This window comes from Bos indicus, chromosome 6 (assembly GCF_029378745.1).
Source record: "Bos indicus isolate NIAB-ARS_2022 breed Sahiwal x Tharparkar chromosome 6, NIAB-ARS_B.indTharparkar_mat_pri_1.0, whole genome shotgun sequence".
Classification (NCBI taxonomy): Eukaryota; Metazoa; Chordata; class Mammalia; order Artiodactyla; family Bovidae; genus Bos; species Bos indicus.
The window spans coordinates 83,997,312-84,020,855 of record NC_091765.1 but is presented as its reverse complement, the minus strand read 5'-3'; the positions used below and the strand labels follow the sequence as shown (position 1 = coordinate 84,020,855).

Below are 23,544 nucleotides of genomic sequence, written 5' to 3'. Positions count from 1 at the left end.
CTCTGCATTTCATAAATATGTATTAAATGAATAAAAAGGAGATGGAAAATATTTTAGAAGATGCCATGTAGCTCTGAATATCAGAATACACAAAGGACCACTGTGTCCAAAGGATAAAACTGAAAAGTAGATCTCCCTGACCACCTGTTATTCACCAGCTAGAATCATTGCCCTGTTGATTTTCTTCATAATGGTTATCGCAATTTTAAATTTTCTTGTTTTGTTTTCTTGCTTATTTTCTCCTTTTCATTCACCCACTAAAAATAAAAATTTCATGAGTAAGTGTAAAGGTTTATATCTGTACTTTTCAATTACTATAACATCAATCCCTTCAGTCATCATGGCTCATAGTAAGTGTTCAGTCAGTAAATATTTGTCAAATGAGTGAGTCAATCAAAAATGTCCTTCTTACCTCTGTTACTGTAAGAATGAAGCCTTTCCATTCTTCCCCACTTTCTGTATTCTCTATCTAAAGATGAAGACAAAAACAGATAAGGACAAAGAGGGAAAGACATGAATAACTATGAACATTAATACTTTTATTAACTTAGAATAACTTTAGAATTTCACATGACTGTTTTATAAGACCCCAAATATGTAAGCCCTCAAAACCCAGCAAGACTGACAAAATGCATAGTCTTCTACTGAAGCACAAAGTTTTAAAAAGTCAAGTATTTTTTAAACCACTTAAAATCAGTTAAGCAATAATTCAATTTTCTTTCTGCTTAGAACTATTATTGTGTATTTGTTATGAAATATTTCCATACCATTTTCTTTTGTCAGAAGACAGAAGTACATAGCTTTAATCTGTTTGCTTATTAAACAAGTAAAATTGCACATATTTATTTAATTTGAAAAAATGTCAGTGTTAACACACTTATTTCTGCAGTTGTCAGTTCACAGTTACTTCCCCTACTGATATTTAACACTGACTGGCTTTAAGTTTGAGGTAACCAAGTAGTAAGTTACCTTAAAAGTTTCCAATTTTTAGCTCTAAATATTACTGATACAGCCAACGTTATTAAGTGCTTATTATTAAGTGGCAGCTACTGTTCTAAGCATTTCAGCTATATTAACTGATTTAGTCATGGCAATTGTGCAAAAAAATGACTTTTAAAAAAAATTTCATTTCACAGATTCATTTAATAGATACTCACTGGGTGTCTTTAAGTGCTAGGCACTTTTATGTACTAGTTTACACCTAAGAATAAAACAAAACTCCTTATTCTCATAGAGTTTAGGATCTAGTAAGGAATAAATAATAAACATAATTGTGAGTAAATGTTTTAACTTCAAGTGGAAATAAATAAAATAAAAAGTAGAGTAAGATTAAGAGAGACTGGGAACTCCATTAGTGGTGAGGGGAGAGCGAAAACAGCAGCAATTTTAATAAAGTGGTCCAGCTAGGCCTCAGTAAGAGGGTTACATCTCAGTTAAGACTTCTGGATGAAGAAACCAAGGCAATAAAGAGGTTAAGTAAGTTGCCTATAATTACACACAAACAAATAAAACAACCAGAGTTCAAATCTGGGCATCTGACTCCAAGGTTATACGCTAAATGCCACATCAGAATTATCCAGGGAGCTTGCTTAAAATGCAGATTCAGAGGCCCAGGCTTGGGAATGGGACCTCACATTTCCTGAGTACAAGTGATTTCTGGTACATTGAAGCTAAAGGAGCAGTGCTTTCAAGATTAAATCCAACTACATCTTATTTAATTGCAAGTTAATTCTCTATGTTGCAGTTGTTGATTGACTTTCACTGGCTCACTTTCAATGTCAATTCAAGAATAAAACCTTTTTCTATATAGGTACTGGTATACAGTGGTAAGTTTAACAAACATATCTCTACCTGTGTAGAGTTTATACATGTCTCAGAATCATCTGGGAACTCCGTGAATGCTGAGTTCTTGGATGCCAATTCAAGAACAACTTTCTAAAAACACCAGGTGGGATGGATTTCTGACTTTGCCAGAGGACAGAAGTATATGGTTTCAGTGTGCTTGTATACTAAACAGGGAATGTGCCCTTTCAAATCCTTATTTAGAAAACTATGGTTCTTGGCAAAAGACAAGAAATGTTAACAAAATATAGGACTTGGTGCTCCTCACATAATTCCTTTAATTCCTTTTAAGATTTTGAAGAGGTGAATGCTGTTTATAACTATGACTTGTTTTAGACTAATTTCTTCTCACTCACCTTCAATTGTACGTCCTCTTTTGGCAAAACAAGGGTGAATTTTACACAGTTCTTTTCAGTTGAATTCTGATCAGTAAGGCATGTAAGGTCTATTATATCTAACTTGTCAACATACTGCAAAGATAAAGGGAAATCTCATTAAATTACTTCATGAGTTATATAGATATTAATTATAACAGGAAGGAAAATAAATAATATCTTCATTTCAACTTATTTGTACTTGCCATGGTATCCTGGCTTTCAGCTGTGCGTGGCACCCCTTCCCAACCCAGAAGGCACTGGAAAATGTATTATGTGGTGGTGGACTCAACTGGCTCATACTTGCAAAAGCCAGTTGAGAAGTTTTCAGGAATTTTGCAAGCCAATTGTTAAGCATAGCCATTATTAAAAATTAAATTATATAAATATAAAATTAAATAAATCATATTAGCAACAAAGGTAATTAAAATTCAAAACTCCTGTTTTCCTAGTTATATTACTATCCATTTGGCCAAAATGTTTGTTCAGGTTTTTCATGTTTATGGAAAAATGTGAGAGAACTTCTTTGGCCAACCCTAATATATAGCATTCTCTGTGCTCTTGCATTTATTTATATCTTCATTTCTATGTAGTGAAAATGCTATAAACGTACTGTGATGATGTGCTGCTGAACCTTTCTTTCCAACCCCATGTACAGTGAAATGACATCGATAGGGTGAAATTAGTCATGGTGGGAGTTTTTACACCATGAAAATTGGCAAACCTTACTGGTGGCTCAGCAGTAAAGAATCTGCCTGCAGTGCCGGAGACTCAGGTTCAATTCTGGGTTGGGAAGATCTCCTGGAGGAGGAAATGGCAACCCACTATAGTATTCTTGCCTGGAAAATCCCATGGACAGAGGAACTGGTAGGCTACAGTCCATGGTGTTTCAAAAGAGTCAGCCATAACTGAGCGACTAAACAACAACAACAAATTAAGGTTTGATTTAGGTTTTGTTTTGTTAATTGTCCAAGGGGCCCACAAACTTTTTCTACAAAGGCTAGATAGGATATGTTTTAGGCTTTGAGGTCCATATACAGTTTTTGTCGCAAACGCTTGTTTTTTTAAACACTTTAAAAATGTAAAAAATATTCTTAGCTCATAGACTATACAAAAACAGGCCATAGGCTAAATTTAGCTCAAAGACCACAGTTTGCTGATCTCAACTTCAGAAAGTGAAGGGGAAAATGTCAGTACTGCAGATGAAATTTTAAAGTTTGCTGTCTCTCAAGCTTTTTCATTGTAAACAGAACAAAAAAATGACAAAATATTCTTCCATAATTCTAAAATCATTATCTCACTCAACAAAGATGTTGCTCACGTCACTGACAAATGGGTGACATTCTTACATACATAATTATTGCTTTGCTTGCCTCATACTCATTAATGTAAACAAAAACATTGGCCAAAATTCATGTCAAATATAATTTAATGACAATAAAAATATTAGAGAAACAGCAGATTGGAAAACAACTCCATTTGTCAAATCATAATTGAATAATAATTGGCTACAGATACAGGTTCAAAAAAATCAGTGAAAGTATTCTGTGAGAATTAATTGCCTATATGGAAGTTAGTAAAGAGTATGTATTTTACTTTTTAACTATGTATTACACATTCTCTGTATCAGTAATATCTATAATAAATATATATGTTCATATATAATTTTTCCTGGAAAACCATTGTTCAGCATTTACCAAATGTTACTGGTTCAGTTCAGTTCGGTCACTCAGTTGTGTTAAGACCCTTTGCAACCCCATGGACTACAGCATGCCAGGCTTCCCTGTCCTTCACTGTCTTCACCAGAGTTTTCCCAAACTCATGTCCACTGAGTCAGTAACGCCACTGAACCATCTCATCCTTTGTCACTCCCTTCTCTCCCTGCCCTCAATCTTTCCCAGTATCAGGATCTTTTCCAATGAGTCACTCTTTGCATCAGGTGGCCAAAGTGTTGGAGCTTCAGCTTCAGCATCAGTCTTCAAATGAATATTCAGGATTGACATGCTGCTGGTTATAAGGATCCTATTAAGACATTTCTATCTTACTCTAGTATAATAAAAACTTTCCTTCTGAATAGTTGGTCTATGTGGTCTGGTCTGTATGCAGCTGACCAGACGTGCTCTGCAATATCTGAAAGATTACTACTATCTGTAATCTTATTAGGTATTCTTACATTAGTTATATTTTTTGCTAAATCCCCCTCATTCTTGACTTCTTTTTATTTCCTTTACTTTCCTCTCTGTTGTGCCCAATATAACTTATTTTATTATATTCTTGTAAGTATACTTATTCTAGTTTTCTGACTAAGGTAAGGCATAAAAATAAGGAAATGAATTTTTTTCCAGAGTTATTCCTGTATTGATATGGTTGAGGGTAAGTCTGGGTTGATCTATTTATCTTCAATGAACAAAGAACAATTAAAAATAGAAGCGGAGGTATAAGGGAAGGGGGACAAAATTTTTAAATTACACAGAATCTTTTTCTGATAAATTATCTAAAGCTAAAGGAGGAAGCAACAAAGGAACAAATGGTGCAGTTAGATAAAGTATCATAAGCTTATCTACTGATTAGAAGAAAGGAGTCTATCTTTTGTTTTTAATTGTAGTATTGAAAAAGCCTTAGTGGCCATCTGTCTAATCTAGCTGCCCTCTGATGCTTGAATCTCCCCCAGGGTATTCCTCCATGCAGTCATCCAGCCTGTGTTGGAACATCTTGAACAACATGAAACTTACATCCTCCACAGTTCTGCCTGTGGCAAGGTTTTTCTTGTATTAAGCTAGTTTTTCCCTAGACAATTTCCATCCATAGGAATTAGTCCCTCTCCCCTGGAATAATACTAAACAGATTCAGTGACTCTTTCACATGACCCCTGACAGTCTTTCAAATATTTAAAGGCAGCTTTAAATTCTTCCCTTCTTGTTGTTCAATCACTCAGTTGTGTCTGACTCTGTGACCCCATGGACAAGCCAGGCTTCCCTGTCCTTCACCATCTCCTGAAGCTTGCTCAAACTCATGTCAATTGAGTCGATGATGCCATCCAACTATCTCATCCTCTGTTGTCCCCTTCTCCTCCTGCCTTTAATCTTTCCCAGCATCAGGGTGTTTTCTACTGAGTCAGCTCTTTGTATCAGCTCTTTGTGGCCAAAGTATTGGAGCTTCAGCTTCAGCATCAGTCCTTCCAATGAATATTCAGGACTGATTTACTTTAGGATTGACTGGTTTATCTCCTTGCTGTCCAACGGACTCTACAGAGTCTTCTCCAACATCACAGTTTGAAGGCATCAGTTATTCAGCACTAAACCTTTTTTATTGTCCAACTCACATCTGTACATGACTACTGGAAAAAACATAGTGTTCACTATATGGACCTTTGTTGGCAAAGTAATGTCTCTGCTTTTTGATACGCTTTCTAGGTTTGTCATTGCTTTTATTCCCTTCTTACAGGCTAAGTATCTACAGGTCTCATTTGTTCTATCTCTGTGCTTTCTCCTAAACTATCACTGAAAAAATTCCCCAAAAGTCTGTATCCTCTTTTAACAAATGATTCCACAGAATTTCATTATTCCACAGTCTCTTCATGGGTCATGGTTAAGAATGCTGGCTCAAGAACAAGATCTGGGTTATACCCCTTGCATTAGCTTTCTGATCATGTATAAGTTTTTTAATCTTAAATTTGACAGTTCTCATCTAGAAAGTTGGGATTAAAATAGTACCCACTCTGCAGGGTGGTTGTGAAAATTAGATGAGATAATACATGTAAAATGCTTAAATGCTTACTATTTGCCAGCTTAAAGTTCTTAAGTCTTTAGACTCTCTTTAGTCCTTTTATTTACTATTGCATTTAATTTGGGCGGGGGTGGGGGGACTTTATGAGATGGGCTACTGTTTCCATCCTAATTTTGATTTGAAACTGATTATGTTGGAGATCTTTCATTTGTTCCTCTAGAGTCACTTTTATTCCTTCACCATCTAACACTGTGCACCAGGAGCAGGAACTCTCTGGACAAGATGAAGGGCTTCCTTCACCTCTGACTTCTGTTGGCCTGGAACACTGGTGAACACTGGCAGGAGATCAAAGGAACAAGGAGAGTGAGGTCGGATGTTTATTACTCTGTACAATTGCTTCCTCTGTCAAAGATCACATTCTTTTCAAGGCAGTCTTCCGCTCTCTCAGTACTCTCCTTCTCTTTCCTCTCCTCATAGGTGTGGTAATGGGGCACTGTTACAGAGCCTCAGGTTCTGTACTATCCTTTGTGGTTTTCCTACTTCCTGTCCACTGCTTTGAATATAGTATCGTCATTAAACTGTCTTTGAATTACCTAATTTGAGAGGTCATCTGTTTCCTACCAGTACCCTATCTGATACACTGAGACACAGAGGGGTTAGGTAAATAGCCCAAGATCCCAAAATGGCACCATGAACAGGAGCAGGGCTGGGACAAAACCCCGGTAGTCTACCTAAAGACCATATCCCAATCACGAAATTGCACCTCTCTTGCCATGGAGTAAGTAAATAGTGACTATTAACTCTCTCACATACATGTATTGTACAAGGTTTAGGCCAAGGTCTTTTATTTTCACTGACATCAGTGGGAATTTGGAGACAAGACAGAGAAATTAATTTTGTTAAAATTTATTTTATGGTATTTGAAAACACTTTTATATAAATCTTATCTCTATCCAGAAATATGGTGAAAGATGACCATTTTAAGTTTGTTTTCTGTTTGTTTTTTTAAATGACTTCTGGTTAGCTTACTATTATTAATGGTGCTGAAATGCCTGCAGATAAGATACATCACACACACTCTTTTTATGTATCTTTCATTCAATCTAGTCATGTGATAACCATGTTCTAGAAGTGTGGGCTACTGCATCCATGGTCTAAAATATTTATATTAAGTTATTGGATTATAAAATCTCATAAGCATAGCATTCCAAGGTAGGCATGTATTTGCTACTAAATGCTACATTTTATTTGTGGAAAAAATGAAATGCACCATTTTCAATTTTTTTGTGGATAAATTGAAATATAAATCAATTATTTAGAATTAATACAAATAAATAATCTCAGAATTTCTTTATTGTTATCCTCATGATTGAGCTCTTCAAAGTCCTGTCTCACGGGGTTTGTTTGTGTCTTTCTAGAAAATTTAAATTGTGACATACTCTATGTTACCAGGCTTTGGGATCATCTAGTTCCCTTCAAATTATAAATACATGCTACAGCAAGACCAAAAGTAGGGGAAATTAAAGCCATCACTTGGTAGTAGGCAATTTGAATCCAGATGTTTAGCTAAAATTTTCACTTCTCAACTAAGTTTTTGTTATCAGGCTCAGAAAGAAAAGAATGCAAAGTTAAAAACATGAGTTAATACCTTCTTCTGAGTTGCCCAGGAAATTTTATCATGAATCACAGATATAGATGTTCTTATTTCAATTGGTTATACTATAACATCTTCACTTTCAGAAGGCAGAAAATGAATAACAGACAAGAATGAATAACAGAATACTATATGACAAGTATTTATTGGAAAAAAAATTGAATCAGCTGAACATGTCTACTTACTGTTGTACTTTTTTTGTCAGTATAAAAGAAAAGTGTAGTTCCTCTCAACTCTGTCCAGTAATGCTTATACTCCTGCAGGAAAGAGATTGTAAGCATTATTTCATTATGTATACTAAACTATTTTCCTGTTGATATTTCCCTTTGTAACTTTCTTAATTTCTATATGATATATGGTTTTTCTTTATCCTGAGATAAATAACCTACTTTTTATGGCTTAATTTTACATTTAATTCCTCCAATAAATCCTTTACAAATTTTAGTATGTGGCATGTAGTAGGGTTGTAATTTGATTTGTATTTAAATACATTATTTTCCAAAACTTTCCTCATTGATTCAAGACTCAACTTTCTGTGCAGTTTCAATGAAAGCTCGCACCTGTAATCAAAGGATCAGGTTAGAATAAAGCATTTAATGTCTACCTTCCAAGACAGTTGAAAGGATTTAATGGATTAAAACACATAGCATAGTACATGGCTCGTAGTTTAGGTTCAATAAATAGAATATATAGATCAAGGAAATATGAGCAATTGATAATGATAAAAATAACACAATCAAAGCTGAAATTTGAATTCACATTTCATTCATGTGCTTAACATTTCATAATTAACATATTCACTTTATTGTGAGTTCTATAGGAACACAATTTTTTTTAAGTTTAAAATATTTAAGTAGTCTAGTAAGGCTCTTAACCAAGTGAAAGGCTATTTAGATGAAAACTTAACATTCTATGAAGAGTGGCTGTATTACAAAAGAATGGCAAGGGTGGTAGTTGGTGGGGAGTGGTTAAAGAATTAAAAAAAAAAAAATCCTTCCACATCTAAACACTTACCTTTATCCCAGCTCTTTGCAAAAATATATTTTGAAAAATTCCAATTAGTTTTATGAACATGTTGATCTTTCCTTCCTTTAGGGTTTACTAAGCTGGGTTTTCAGATGTTAGATTTTCTTGACTTATATGGAGGATCAATGTAACAAAATCAAATGAGGAATTTTTTTCTTTTGCTTATAAATGTGAAGACATTCTTACGTGTTTATGGTATTTTGTATCTCGTTAATAATGACATAGCATTTGCCTTTTTCTGATCAGCAAAACGTTGGTCACCTCTTCAGAATTTATATATTTAATTTTCTCAAATAATGGGAACACTATAACCCATCTTGCTTTAATTTTCCTTGGCTCTCAGAAAGCTCAAGATTAAATTGATTCTGAATTACAGCAACCACCTTTCTCATGGTATTAATACAACTATTTTCTCACTTTGTCTTTATGGCTGATAAGGTGCTATATTAGCTTTTCCTGTATATCAAGCCACCGTAAAACTTAGTGGACTAAAACAGCAAGCATTTTCTATTTCTTGTCATCCTGTGGCTGACTGATGATACTTTGGATCTGGGTATACTTGGCTATGACTTAATGGTCTAGGATGCCCTCATTCACTTGCTTGGGGTCTTGGCTGGGACTGTAAAATGACTGAGTGTGTTAGTATAGAAATATATTTAGTCTTTGTTCCCAAGTTCCTGGTATAGAGATCCTAAAACACTTGGAATTTCCTAATAGAAGTGTTTTTGTTATTCCTAGTGAACGCCTTTACGTCGTATCGGAATTTTTACTAATGAGGTAATTTAGGATGGGACCCCTAGATAGCTTCAGGATGGGTCTAGTCACCAAAAGAACAAATAATTAGAGGGTTGGAGCTTTCAGGCCCACCTACCAACCTCCAAGAGGGAAGAAGTTAAGCTTTATAAAAGCTCTTGAACAATGAGATTTAATAAGCTTCCATATGCCAGAAGGGTGGTATACCTCATCTCCACAGAGACAGTAAAACACATGCTTAGGATCCTTCCAGACCTTGACCTCTTCATCTAGATGTTCATTTGTTTCCCTTTTCAGTAAATGTAAGAAGTTTTTTCCTGATTTCTGTGAGCCATTCTAGTAAATTGTCAAATCTTGGGAAAGGGCCCTGGGAAACCTGATTTATAGCCAGTCAGTGAGAAGGACAGGAGATCTGGGACTTGTGGCTAGTGGTTGAAGTAGGAGATAGTTTTGTGGGACTCAGCTCTTAATTAAGCTGTGGGGTCTTCACTAAATTTGAAGGTAATTAGTATCAGAATTGAACTGAATTATTGAACACCCAGTTGATATCCAAGAGAATCAGAGAATTGGTTTTTGGTGCTAGAAACCACCCCACTGAAACAAGTGGAATCACACTCCATGCAGTCTCATCTTCCAGTCAGCAGCCTAGACTTGTTCACGTGCTAGCAGAAGGAATGCCCAGGGATTGCTGCTGCTGCTGCTAAGTCACTTCAGTCGTGTCTGACTCTGTGCAACCCCATAGACAGCAGCCCACCAGGCTCCCCTGTCCCTGGGATTCTCCAGGCAAGAACACTGGAGTGGATTGCCATTTCCTTCTCCAGTGCATGAAAGTGAAAAGTGAAAAGGAAGTTGCTCAGTAGTGTCTGACTGTTCGAGACCCCATGGCCAGGGACAAGAGAGGGCAAAACCCAAAGTGCAAGTACTGCCTGATTCTCTGCTTCTGTCGCATTTATCAAAGCATGACCTAATCTAGATTCAAGGAGCAGGAAAATAGACTCAGTCTCTTTATGGAAGGAGCAGAAAAGTCACATTTCCAAGAGGAGTGCATACAGTGAGGATTGAACAAATTGATGGTAGTCCTGCAGCAACCTACATCAGGGGCAGAGATAGAACTTGGAGCACAGTTTCTCTGTCCAAGTCTTGTGCTCTTTCTTCTTCATCCTACCTCTCAACACAGAGTGGGCTATAATATAATGTAATGAACCTGCTGGTTCTTCCTCAACCAATAACTGATGACCAGAGAAAAGAACAATTCCAAAGGGCATAGGATTGACGTTATCAGCCAATAAATAGTCCCCAAAGGAGCAATTATAAAACTGAACAAAGAGATTCTTCCTCTTGTCTGAAATCCAGATGCCAATATATATCTGACACATCTTGGAGTCAAGCAGTTTAATAAGGCAACAGAATAAACCTTAATTTCAGCCCCCATCAGAAGTCTTTTATTTCCTTATTTTCACATAGGATAAAAAAAAAGTTAAAGGCATTGAAATAACCCTTTGCCTGGTGTCTCTGCTGCTTTCATTCGCCCTCCAGTCTATCCTGCATGGTACGGCTAGAATTACCCCCTCTGCAGAGAGTAGGACTGAGTATCTAAGAGCTAAGCCTGGGAGACAGGATCCTCACCTCAGTCCCTTGCCATCATCTCTTAACTCGGCCTACCACACAGAGAGGATGTTCTGCTCTGTTCCTGCCATGTGTCAGAGGGTCTCCAAGAGGGATAGGCAGAGGTTCGTTCCGTGGTGGGGGAGCTAATAGCTCATATGCAGCAACTAAGAGTTTGTACGCTTCAACTAAAAAAAAATCCCATATGCCGAAGGAAGATTGAAGATCCCACATGCTGCAACTAAGACCCAAGACAGTCAAATCAATTAAAAAAAAATCATAAAGACTACTTAAATCTGGGGTAAAGTGTCAACACAGTTTTAGCCTTGAGTCTAATCCACATATTGATAGAATTTATTAATAAGAGTAACATTCTTTCCACATGGTAATTTGCATGGGTGTGTGACAATGGTGGCATCTAAAAATCTCTAAAATAGATCTCTTTCAATGGGATTCTGTACAAGAAGAAGATATTTTGTAAACTAGAATAATGAAATTCATTGTCATTCCTATATGAAATCATGCTTTCATACGGTCTTAAGTAAAGAGATTGGAGAAGGCAATGGCACCCCACTCCAGTACTCTTGCCTGGAAAATCCCATGGATGGAGGAGCCTGGTAGGCTGCACTCCATGGGGTCGCTAAGAGTCCGATACGACTGAGCGACTTCACTTTCACTTTTCACTTTCATGCATTGGAGAGGGAAATGGCAACCCACTCCAGTGTTCTTGCCTGGAGAATCCCAGGGAGGGGAGCCTGGTGAGCTGCTGTCTATGGGGTCGCACAGAGTCGGACACGACTGAAGTGACTTAGCAGTAGCAGTAAGTAAAGAGATAGAAAACTGCATTGAGAAATTTGGTTTCAAAAGTTGCTAACCTATACAGTCTAAGATCAGCCCAGTGTTCTGTAAACACTGTGAAAGTATATTGTCACTCTGTTGAAAAAGTACTTGAATTTTCTCAGAATTGACTTAAGATTAAATAATAAAACAATTCAGTTTTATTGTGGAGCTTTAAAACAAAATCGTATATCTCTTTTTAAGGCTTTTACATTCTGCTCTAATAGGAAGTCTCTCAATGCAAGGAGCAAGTCAAGGATACATGATATTTTGGAACTAGGACAGGGGTGAGGAAGTGGGGAGGAATTTGGAATATAGGCATATTGGTTAGAGAATTGAATCACAGGTTGTGTAATTTTACTGAAGTATGGCATCTAAGATCAAGGCCAAACCCAATTTTATGATTCCTGGAGGAAAAGAAAACAAGAGAAAAGCCTGTAGTACCACTCTGTTAATCTTCTTAATTAGCCTCATCAGTATTAACCTACCATAAGATAGAAAAACTAAAATCACTAATAGCAGTCAAAGTTTATTGCATTCCCTTTATATATACATGCATACATGCATCTATGCTTCTGAGAAAAATTATAGAGGTATTCAGTCATGAGAGAATGGTATGAATTGCACAGAGTTAATGAGGGATACATGGGAGCATTACTGATAAATAAACATATAGATTTTTAGAAAGGATAAAGGAGGGTTTATTAAATGAGGGAAGAAGCAAGAACAAAAGACACTGAGTTGAGAAAAAGGCAGCCAGGAGGAAAAGGAAGGTTATAAATATCAGTGGGCCCTGTGAACACCAACCACAGCCACAAACCTAAGAATACTTCTAATTTACATTCAATATGCAGAGACCTGCAGGTCATAGTCTTGATTTAGTTTCTGAGAAGTGCTCCTGGAAACTAGTATAATTTAAGTCATCTATAAATATCAATTGTAATGACCAACATATAGGTATATATTTATATCTACAGAGATAACATAAATATTTTAAAAATTAAATTTGAAGGACCTGTTTTTGAATTAAATACATTTAATACAAGATATCTTATTTTTAAGCAGTCACTTAAATTTTAAGCAGTCACTTAAATGTTCAGTTGCTGAAGAAAAGATACTGAAATGGGCCTTTTGAATTTATCACTAGGTTCATTATCATTAGATGACCTTCTTTGGAGTTTAAGGTGACTATTATTTTCATTCTTTAAGCAATTATTTTTGAAAGTCTACTGAGCTTACTGTTGAGCTCAGTTTGATGAAGAATCTAGTGATTAGACATCCCCAACCTTGAGAAACCCAATAAATGGAATTAGAACTTTAGTTTGAAAGGCAGCATGATGTCAAGTGCCTTGCAATAAAATCCCAGCTGGGTTCTTTATGGTGAAGGACTTTGAACATAAACTCTGTGAGCAACAATTCACCCATCTTGAAGTGGATAAAATTATTTCTACCCAGAAGAATTACTATAAGGACCAGAGAGACAGGACATTAAGAGCCTAACCTATCTCCCATGTCAACACCTCAAGAAAATATACTCATATAGTCCATTCGATCATCACAGCAACCCATTCAGTTATACAAGAGAGTAACTGTCCATTTTACAAAACAGGAAACAGATGAAAAGATACGAGGGATTGCCCAAGTTCTACAGGAGGACTGATAAATCTCCTGGCACCCAGGACTCTTTTCTGACTCATATAACTAGTAAAAATGGGTGACAGTGCAAATCCAGTAAAGTTCCTCTCTATCCCCTGTCCCCAATAAAAAGTTCCTTCCTATTTTTCTCTTCTGAGTGAATAAAGGTTCTTTGCTTAAGGAAGGACGTTGTATAGTAGTCTACAAACCGTGGCACTAAACCCTGGAAGCATGTAAGATGATCTCATTGGGGAAGAAACTTTTAGAATATTTATTTATATTTCATTTATTTCATCTTTCTTAATTCTTTTCTTGCATATAGTCAGTCATTTTTTGGACTTAGTACAGGAGTACATGATAATTTCTGAACAAATTAATATTCTTATGTTAGAGATCTATGTTCAAAATATTTTCTTGAAAGGAATGTGTTACTTTAAAAATTTGGAAAGCACTAGCATAGAGAACTTTTTGAGAGCACAGCCAAGTCCTAAAATTTTTCTAAATGAATTAGTGGCAGTTGGAGGACTAGTGAGAGAATTGTTACTTTGAAGCTATTTTAATGGTCATATTCTATGTTCAGGCTAATAAGAAGACATATTACATACTATTTTTTTTAATTTGAACACATCACAGTTTGAAGAAACTGTGAGATGTTACCCAAACTCTATCTTATTTTCAAATAGTTCCCCAAAAATGAGAATTTTGTAATTTCTAAAAGCTGTGATGCCATGGGTATCTCATTGTAGCACCTAATGGCTTTTATTCAGAGAAGGCAATGGCAACCCATTCCAGTACTCTTGCCTAGCAAATCGCATGGACAGAGGAGCCTGGTAGGCTGCAGTCCATGGGGTTGCTGGGAGTCGGAAACGACTGAGTTACTTCACTTTCACTTTTCACTTTCATGCATTGGAGAAGGAAATGGCAACCCACTTCAGTGTTCTTGCCTGGAGGATCCCAGGGACACGGGAGCCTGGTGGGCTGCCGTCTATGGGGTCGCACAGAGTCGGACACGACTGAAGCGGCTTAGCAGCAGCAGCAGCAATGGCTTTTATTACCTAATATATCTAATCATCCAGAATTCTAGTGTTGTGGGTTAAGTAAATTTTCCCACATTTTCACCGTAAAAATTATGTATTTTTATGGATTCTTGACCTCGGATTCATGGACCTCTTGGAATTGCGGTTAAAATGGTATATGTTGGCACATTTTCTTAAGGGCAAATCTCCTTAATTCTTAAAAGTGCCCCTGTCAAAGAAGACCTATATACCTTTGGTTCACCTCCCTTTCAAAAATTCCTTGGCACTTTGCTGCCACTTGTCTAGAAATCCCAGTATTCTCCTTAACTTTCTCTCATTGCTTCTGTTTTCAAGCACTCTAATTATCACCATGGCCCTCCTTTGAGCGGGATTAAAGACTGATTTTCATATGTTAATAAGAATGTGATAGATAATAAAATAGAAGGAGAATGAATCTAATCTCTAGTATGAGGCAGGTGTTTTATATTTATTATCCCTTTAATCCTTGAAACCACCTTGTTAGTAGACATTACTGTCATTCTCTTGCTCTCTTTTCTCTGATGTATAAGTAAAAGATACTTTGCTATGAATTCAATTGGAAGCATAAGTTGATTTCCTCCAAAACATTTACACCTATAGTTTATTCTTTCCGTTTCAAAGTATGCTTTCTAAGAAAAGTTAGACTGGCATTCGGGTAAGTGAGTCATCACTTCTGACTAACCTAACCCTCACGAAGGTAGGGGTTTTGTATTTTATGCATATTCTCTGAAACTGAGTGTGATGTTTGGTGCATAGGAAACACAAAATAAACATTGCTTAAATGAATGAATTGATTAAGCACTGACTGTATCCCAGGCATTATACCTTGAGAGGTAAGTCATATTCTCTCCATTTTATAGTTGAGGAAATTTAGTCTCAAGGAAATTGAGTAACTTGTATAAAGTCACAGAATATAAGTGGCAAAACCATTAGGTAAAGACATGTTTTACTGACACTCTAAAATCCTTGTTTTTTCTACTATCCAGACCAATGGAATGCCCTTTTTAAACACTAAAGGGAACCCAGTACCAGAAACAGTCATTACAAAGTCTTTGGAAAAATTTCAATAAATAGACAAGTTTAAATTACAATCTAAAAATTTTTTTCCCAACTCCCCTTTCCTGGCATGTAACTGACAGATATTACTAATTCATGTTTAACACCCATAACAGAATACAAATTACCATGTCTTTCCTCTCCAATATTAAATGATCTGATTATGTATACAAGAAATGCGATTGTGCTGCTACAGATATTTTTACGTACACAAATTTTCTGTAAGCATTAATAAATCCTCAGAAAATATATTTTTATAATTAAACATTTCTTAAGGCATTTCTCAAAAACCTAATTTTTTTCTAGCTTCAGTTAATGTTAACATTTCATAAAATTTGACCTAAGTTAATTATTTCTTTTTTTTTTAGTCACAGACACTTCTGTGTTTATGTCTTATTCATTTCAAATTATCCACAATTAGTATTTCAAAAGCACTGATTTTAATTAATTATAAGTTTTCATTTTTATGTTTAAAAAATACAGAGTGCTTTGTGAATTTTCTTAGAGTGAATGTATTTATGTAGTTTAGTGTACACCTACCCACAGAGCACCCTAAGTATCATCTTTTAAAATCAATACCTTGAAAGTGTCTTAGAACATATAACTAACTATACAGAATCTTAAACATTGTCAAGTTTATTATTGTCCCAATTTTTTCAAAAGTTTGTCATAAAAAATAATTTGATCATTATTTGAAAACTTCAATCAAACAGAATAGGAGCCGGTTTTAATTTCAGGAATAGTATAATTTTATCTTAATAGTACATATCATCATGGAAGCATAGTAGTACATTGCAGAGAAAATATATACCAAACATATCATCTTCTAAGCTAAACTTTTCTGTGATGTTTAAATACATTTTTTGGAAATTTAGGAATTTTTTTTACATTAGTGACTTAACATTAGAACCTTATTATACATAATACTCATATATACACACATATGAGTTCACGCCATATGTTGTATTTAAATTATGCAAATTGGGATCATATTTCTTACCTCAGGAAAGAAGGTTCAATTCTAGCAGAAACAAGAAGGCCCTTGTTTCATCATGTCACCATAAAATAAATTTTATATTAAATCAGAAGCTTTTAGCTTAATATGATCATCTGTGGACTTACCTGGTATTCTGACCGTTTAACTGATAAAAAACCTTCAAAGTACAAGGGTAGAGCAGTAATCTTTGACCTTTCTTGGAAGATCCTGCGAGGGGCTGGTTTCGGGGGCTTCTTAGCCATCATACCCTCTCGTTGATATGTGGTTTGTTTCAACTTTATCCAGTTTCAGACAAAATGAGATCTCCCTTGTGTGCGAGCAAAGGGCAACTGTTCAAAGAGGAAGTGCCAGCTAAGAGTTTAAACCACCAATAGGACACATGCATACTTTTTTTTCTTTACTTTTTGTGAAGTAAGAAAGAACAGGCGTAGACCAACTTTGAGAGGGTAATCTCTCAGGAAACTACATGTGTTTAGAATTACAATAGCAAAATAAACAGAAAAGTAATATCACCAGAGGATGAAAAGAACAGATGTGGAGATTATGGACTTTCAGGGAGACACCAAGGTCATGTTTGTTTTCTCCCACCTTTTTTGTTTGTTGCTGCCCATTTTTATCCCAAGAAGACATGACTTGAATTAGTTCCACTTCATTAAAAATTACTTCATAGGATAACTGTATTAATACTATTCTGTTTTAGGTACAGCTGGTCTTCTATCCAGATTCTACATGGATTCAATTGACTATGCATAGAAAATTTTAGAAAAAAAATTCAGAAACTTCCAAAAGGCAAAACTTGAATTTCCCATGTTTTGAAAACTATTTTCATACATTGTATTAAGTATAATAAATAACTGAGATGATTTAAAGTATACAAGAGGATTTTGTAGGTTATATGCAAATGCTCTGCTATTTTATATAAGAAACTTGAGCATTCAAGGATTTTGGTATCGGTGGGGGTCCTGGAACTGATCACCTACTGATAGCAAGGGAGGACCGCATTTCAGAACTGAACTTTGTTTAAATTTTTAGAAGAATGGTGCTATTTATCCCACACCCATTTTGATGGTTCACTAAATGTAAACTGCAGTTATGGGAATGTGATATTTTTCCCTTCTTTGTCAATCAATATTTTGAGTTGGTCATTTACCAGTGGATATTTGGAAAAATATCTCTGGCAGAGAAAGCTGTAAATTTTCAAGCTTATATTTTGTTCTTTTTTGCTTTCTAAGCAGAGGATCACCGATGGTATGATGCATAGATGGGGTACTGCTACCTAGTAAGATTTATAGAGCTACACTGAGGCCCAAATGCATTCATTATTTGCTTGTGGAAAATGGTCCTTGAGAGACTGGATTTGGTACAACACTGTGCAAAGAATGATTGGAGAGAGGAACACAGGAAGGATATCTCATTTGTTTTGCAGGGGGCTTGAGAGGTTCCACCATTTGCTATTTCACCCTTAATATTACAGAGTTGCTTGAGGTCTAGGATGCAGCCCTAAGCATTCTTCCCTGTTAGACTAGCCTATTCTCATCAGTCAAAGCAATACAGGAATCTCCAATCTGAGCCTCCTTTCCTAATGGAAAGACCATGAGGTTTTCCCCACCAGTATGGTTCTAATGTACCTTTAGCTGTAGGTGTGAGGAATCAGATTGTCTACAAAATGAGGTATGATGAAATAAAATTCCTATTTTATAGCCAGACAAGAAGAATTTAAACATAAAATTTTTCTCTGCCCACTTGGGCCTCTTCTCTCCCCTTCAGTGTGTTCAATATTGTGTATCTGCATTAATCAGGCCTCCCTGGGAGATAACCTTCCTTCTCAATCTGGTAAGGAGGTGTGATGACCCACCACTTGCTTGTACTGGCATGTGTAAACTGTCAATATGTTTTTGACCTAAAACTCTTTGTCTCAAAAACTTATATAATGGTGTTTTGATCTCTAATAAGCAGAACAGTCCTTAGAACTTTCTGAAAGGTTGTTCCCAAGGTTATAATCCTCAGGTTGGCTTGAATAAAGTTTTCCATTTCTTTCTTAGATGTACTATTGATTAACTTTTTCATTCACATGCATGGTATAGTTGGCAAGATACAAGCAATAACCCACCAGAAGATACCTGGAATCTTCCCTGACTGGCACTCCACACGAGTATGAGTCCACTGAGCCCCACTGGCTTCTTAGAACTCCTCAGAACAGTGAGTTCTCCTGTTATCTGGATCTCATTGCTTTTAAGTGATAAGCCTGAAATTTTTATTTGAGCTGTTTTTATTCAAGACTTGGAGTCTTAGGGGCACTAGTGCATTTCCTAGGTCGAGATCTAGGGGAATCTGGGCAGGAGGCCCAAGGAAATATGAGTGGTTGGATTTCCATTAAATTTGGCTTAAGTTTTTTAAAAAAAGTTGATATATAGTCTGAATAAAATATTTCTAGTGAAATGAGAAACTGAATTATTCAGCTTCAAAGAAAAAGAGACATTGTTCCTTTGGGCCACAGAGTATTCTTAGGTGACTGAGCACCTAGAGGAAATGTCTGAGGATTAATTGTGACAGAAGTTCTATAGAGCAAGGAATTATAGAGAAACCCATTGCAATTGCATAGATTTACAAGTAAGTTCTTCTCAGGTAGAGCAATACAGACTGATTATCAGTAAACTAAAGAGTGTTCAGATACATTATGAAAATGAAAACAGCTTTGTCAGGAAGCATTTAACAGGAGGCTTCTGTGTGCTGTTTTGGATCTGTCAGGAATCCTCTGTTCCTTATTAATTCCTGAATATTCAGGAATTGAGAGGCAAGCCTCTCCAGGACTGAGGAATCCAGGCATTTCCTTCATTAGTCTATACGGTGATAAATACCCTCTTCCTTCTTGTGAATCTCACGGTAAAAGTGATTGTTTACAACTCTCTCTGTCTAATATGGATCGCCTATGTTTTGTAAGTCTGGAATTTTAATCTTTATCTTTGCTGAGAATAACTACCTTGTAAGACAGTATATATGCCCACACCATGTTGATTAAAACACCTTTGCTCCATCAGAGCTCTGGTCCCCGTGTCTTTCTCTCTCTCTCTCCCCCTCTCTCTCTTTTTCAGGCTGATCCCCTGGAGTGCAGAGGCTGAGTTCACTTTCTTGCCCGGGCATCTAAGACCCTCTTGAGAAGGCGCTGTGCTCTTTAACCCCATTGAGAGAGCGCCTGAGGCCTTCGTGAACAGAGCAAGCCCCGTGCAGGGGCTTTATTGGCTTTCTGCATAAACCAAGGAATATCAGCCTCTTTATCTCTGCTTTACTTTCTTATTGGCAGACTCCAGACCACCAGGTTCCAGTCCATTAAAGGACCTCAAAGCAGCTTGAAACTGAAATTGGGAGAGGAAGATTCAGAGTTACTGCCTTGCCTTTATATTGAGACCTGTTTCTTGCTGCCCCAAACTTTAAATGATAAAATATAAGTCCAAGTACATTTTTTGAGACAAAGCCATAATTAATTTTTAGTTTCAGTATACTAAGGAAGTGATTTGAGTGGCAAAGGAAAATCTAATTTGACAAATGACCTAATCCACCTTCTTGATAGCTGGTAGCTATAATACAAAGGGGAAGTGAAAGGAGGGATGAGAACTGAGAAATGAGGAAGAGGGGCAGGAGACAGGATGTTGGTAATCATCAGTGGTTGGAATAGAAGAAAAGTAGTCACTGGCCTTATGGCCAGAGAGTTTCATGGGAGAAAGAATATCTCTAGAAAAATGTAAAGATAGGAATATATCTGAGAAATAATCATCTAGTTAATTATGTCTTTCTTAACTTAAAAAATAAACTAAAGAAAAACCAGTTCAACAACTTCTGTAAGTTTCTTTGATTTGCCAACTTGCAAGTAAAATTGATCCTTAATATAACAATGCTCAAATTATATCCCCCTAAAACTGACAAAATGCAAAAATCCTGCTGAAATATTATTATCCAGTTGGACCTGTCCACGACTTTCAACATCATTATACCACTGCACCATTACAATAGAAATCCTCTTACACATATTGCAAGTTTTAAGTGGTGAATAATACATTTGTAGGTAAGAAAAAGTGTTGGAGCAGAGGGAGAGAAGCCAGTTTTGCTGCTAACTAGCTCCAGACCTTGAACAAACCAGTTCTGGGATAACAGCTTCCTCATTTCTTGCCTTAAGAGCTGCAACAGGCTGCTTTCTGCATGCATGCCAAGTTGCTTCAGTTGCGTCTGACTCTGTACGACCCCACGGACTATAGCCAACCAGGCTCTTGCCATGCCCTTCTCCAGGGGATCTTCCTGACCCAGGGATGGAACCCACATCTCTTAAGTTCCTGCATAGCCAGTCAGATTCTTTACCACTAGCACCACCTGGGAAGCCCTGGCTTCTTTCTGCTGCTGCTGCTGCTAAGTCGCTTCAGTCGTGTCTGACTCTGTGCGACCCCATAGACGGCAGCTCACCAGGCTCCCCTGTCCCTGGGATTCTCCAGGCAAGAACACTGGAGTGGGTTGCCATTTCCTTCTCCAATGCATGAAAGTGAAAGTGAAGTCGCTCAGTCGTGTCCGACTCCTAGTGACCCCATGGAGTGCAACCTACCAGGCTCCTCCGTTCATGGGATTTGTCAGGCAAGAGTACTGGAGTGGGTTGGCTTCTTTCTAGCATCCTCCTATTTTCCACTCTTTGCCTCTCTGATCCATTTAAAATGCAGTATAAGCCAGTCATTTCCCTGCTTCAAACATTTTATGAAGTCTCAGTCCTTCCAGTTTAATTCTTTTATCTTTTTCATCAGCACTAAATATTAATTGAGCACCAACAAAATGCTCAAACATCACAAGGTCGTTCCTAACCCTTTTAAATCTACTCCTTAAAAATACTCTCTCTTCTAGTAACTTTGCTTACTCCCAGTTGTCTTAATACTCATGGTCTTTCCCATCTCCTCATACCTTTCCAATCACTGTACATTTTGCTTTGGTGCCCTTCTGCCCTCTTGTTAATACAACTCCCTGCTTGCCCTTGAAGACCCAGATTGAGTATATCTTTGTTGTGAAGATTTTCTGAATCCTTCCCCATCCTCAAGAGGAACATTTGTCTCTCTCATCCTGCATTCCCATAGCATTTTATGAATTTTTTTATTATAGTATTTGTTCCATTGTATTTTAGTTACTCATATAGCCTCTGTATCAACAGGAAACTGAGTTTTTCAATACAGGGATTATGTTGAAGTCAAAGTCAATAAGAAGTATTATAGATTGTGGTAACCATTTATTAAATTTTTCCAGCTGAAGAAAACGTTATGATTCTAGTTCTTAGCCTCCACTGTGACAGGAATTTCTTTTTTTCTGATATGTGTGAACATTGGTTGATGTATGATTCTTTTGTTGCCCTGTATAACATTCATGGACTTCCCAGGTGGCAGAGTTGGTAAAGAATCCGCCTGCCAATGCAGGAGATGCAAGAGACACAGGTTCAATCCCTGAGTTGGGAAGATCCCCTGGAGTAAGAAATGGCAACCCACTCTAGTATTCTTGCCTGGAAAATTCCATGGAACCTGGCAGGCTACAGTCAGTGGGGTCACAAAGAGTTGAACACAACTGATCAACTGAGCACATAAACAAACATAATTATATTACTATAAAATTCTTGAAAATATTCAAAAGCCAACTAGTATAGTCATCATCACCATCTTCATCACAGGAATTTGCTTTAAATCATGATATATGAAAAATATAACTCAACAGCTTTGAGTGAAGTATATGGATTAACTCACATAAAACCAATATCTTAATGTTCTTTGTTATCTATAAGTCATCTATGTTATAATACAATTAAAGTGAATGAATGCACATTTTTACAATATGTAAGGGTCTCTAAAATACTTTATTATCCAATTTATTGAAATTGATTCAGTCTGTAAATCTGAATAGGAGTCTCCAATCCCTCTCTGCTGCTGCTGCTGCTAAGTCGAGTCAGTCGTGTCCGACTCTGTGCGACCCCATAGATGGCAGCCCAACATGCTGGGAGCCGGCATATTGCATATTGAGTGCATATTGCATATTGAGTGCAGCACTTTCCACAGCATCATCTTTCAGGATCTGGAATAGCTCAACTGGAATTCTATCACAGCGTGAGGAACTCCGCCCATGACAAAGGTCATGAGGAAGGAGGCTCGGCATACGCAAAGGCGGGATCGAGCTTCAGGAGTCCCCCTGGAAATTCTCGAGCATATACCCCCAAAACCAGAGTCTGCCTACTTTCTGCTTTGTGCTTTCACCTACACCTCTGACTTTACGGGGGGCTGTCCCCGACTACTTCTCTGAAAAACGAGTTAGCTTACAGCTCCAGTTAATAATTCCTGGGTGTGACAGTGTTTCAACCTACAAACTCCTTTGGAAATCCTCTAGCCTGCCTGAATAGGTTTTTCCGGCCACATGTGATTGTTCAGAGCCTCCCAACTGTGAGAGGCAGGAGATGTTCTAAACTGTCTAAACACAGATTCTTTTGAGTAGTTAAAAGATTGATTAGAAATTGTATTGGTGAAGGGATTTTCACTTGTTGGGCCAATGTTTGCTGCTAAGTTTCCATATCCCTTACCTGCTGTGTCCCTGGCAGTGTATTGATTAATATAATTGGTGTAAGTAGTAGCTTTAATGTTTGTAACCTGGGACCCTTGAGTTAATTCTTTTTCTTGTTATAGCCCACCACATCTTTGCGCTGTAGGAATGCAACTTTATCTAATGCTTTTGGAGGGTGGCTCCTGACCAATCACCTTTAGAGAAAAATAAGTTTTCTGAAGAAAAGGTCTTAAAATGTTAACAGGCCTCCGGGCCAGAAGATGATGCAAATCACCTAAGCTTTTGCATATGATAAGCTTGCAGGAAGAAAGCCTGGCTTGCTGCCTGACTCTACCCCTTCCCCCATTATCCTCTATGCATAACTTAAGGTATAAAAACTACTTTGGAAAATAAAGTGAGGGCCTTGTTCACCGAAACTTG

General features: G+C 36.9%; 1 protein-coding gene across 3 annotated transcripts in view; it reads right to left on the bottom strand.

Moving 5' to 3' along the window:
• Window positions 1–16,908, bottom strand: part of STAP1 (signal transducing adaptor family member 1) — a 30,269-nt gene extending 13,361 nt beyond the window's left edge. The window contains exons 1-4 of one of the 3 annotated variants that reach the window (XM_070791530.1): window positions 16,686–16,907; window positions 7,782–7,853; window positions 2,199–2,312; window positions 413–469 (exon numbers count right to left, since the gene is read on the bottom strand). In XM_070791530.1, the coding sequence (XP_070647631.1) occupies window positions 413–469; window positions 2,199–2,312; window positions 7,782–7,853; window positions 16,686–16,805 (363 nt within the window). In that variant the 5' untranslated portion in view covers window positions 16,806–16,907. Of the gene's footprint in view, window positions 1–412; window positions 470–2,198; window positions 2,313–7,781; window positions 7,854–16,685 lie in introns of all 3 variants that reach the window. The other 2 variants (XM_019962826.2, XM_070791532.1) reach the window with 2 other exon arrangements.
• Between the last annotated feature and the right edge of the window lie 6,636 nt (window positions 16,909–23,544).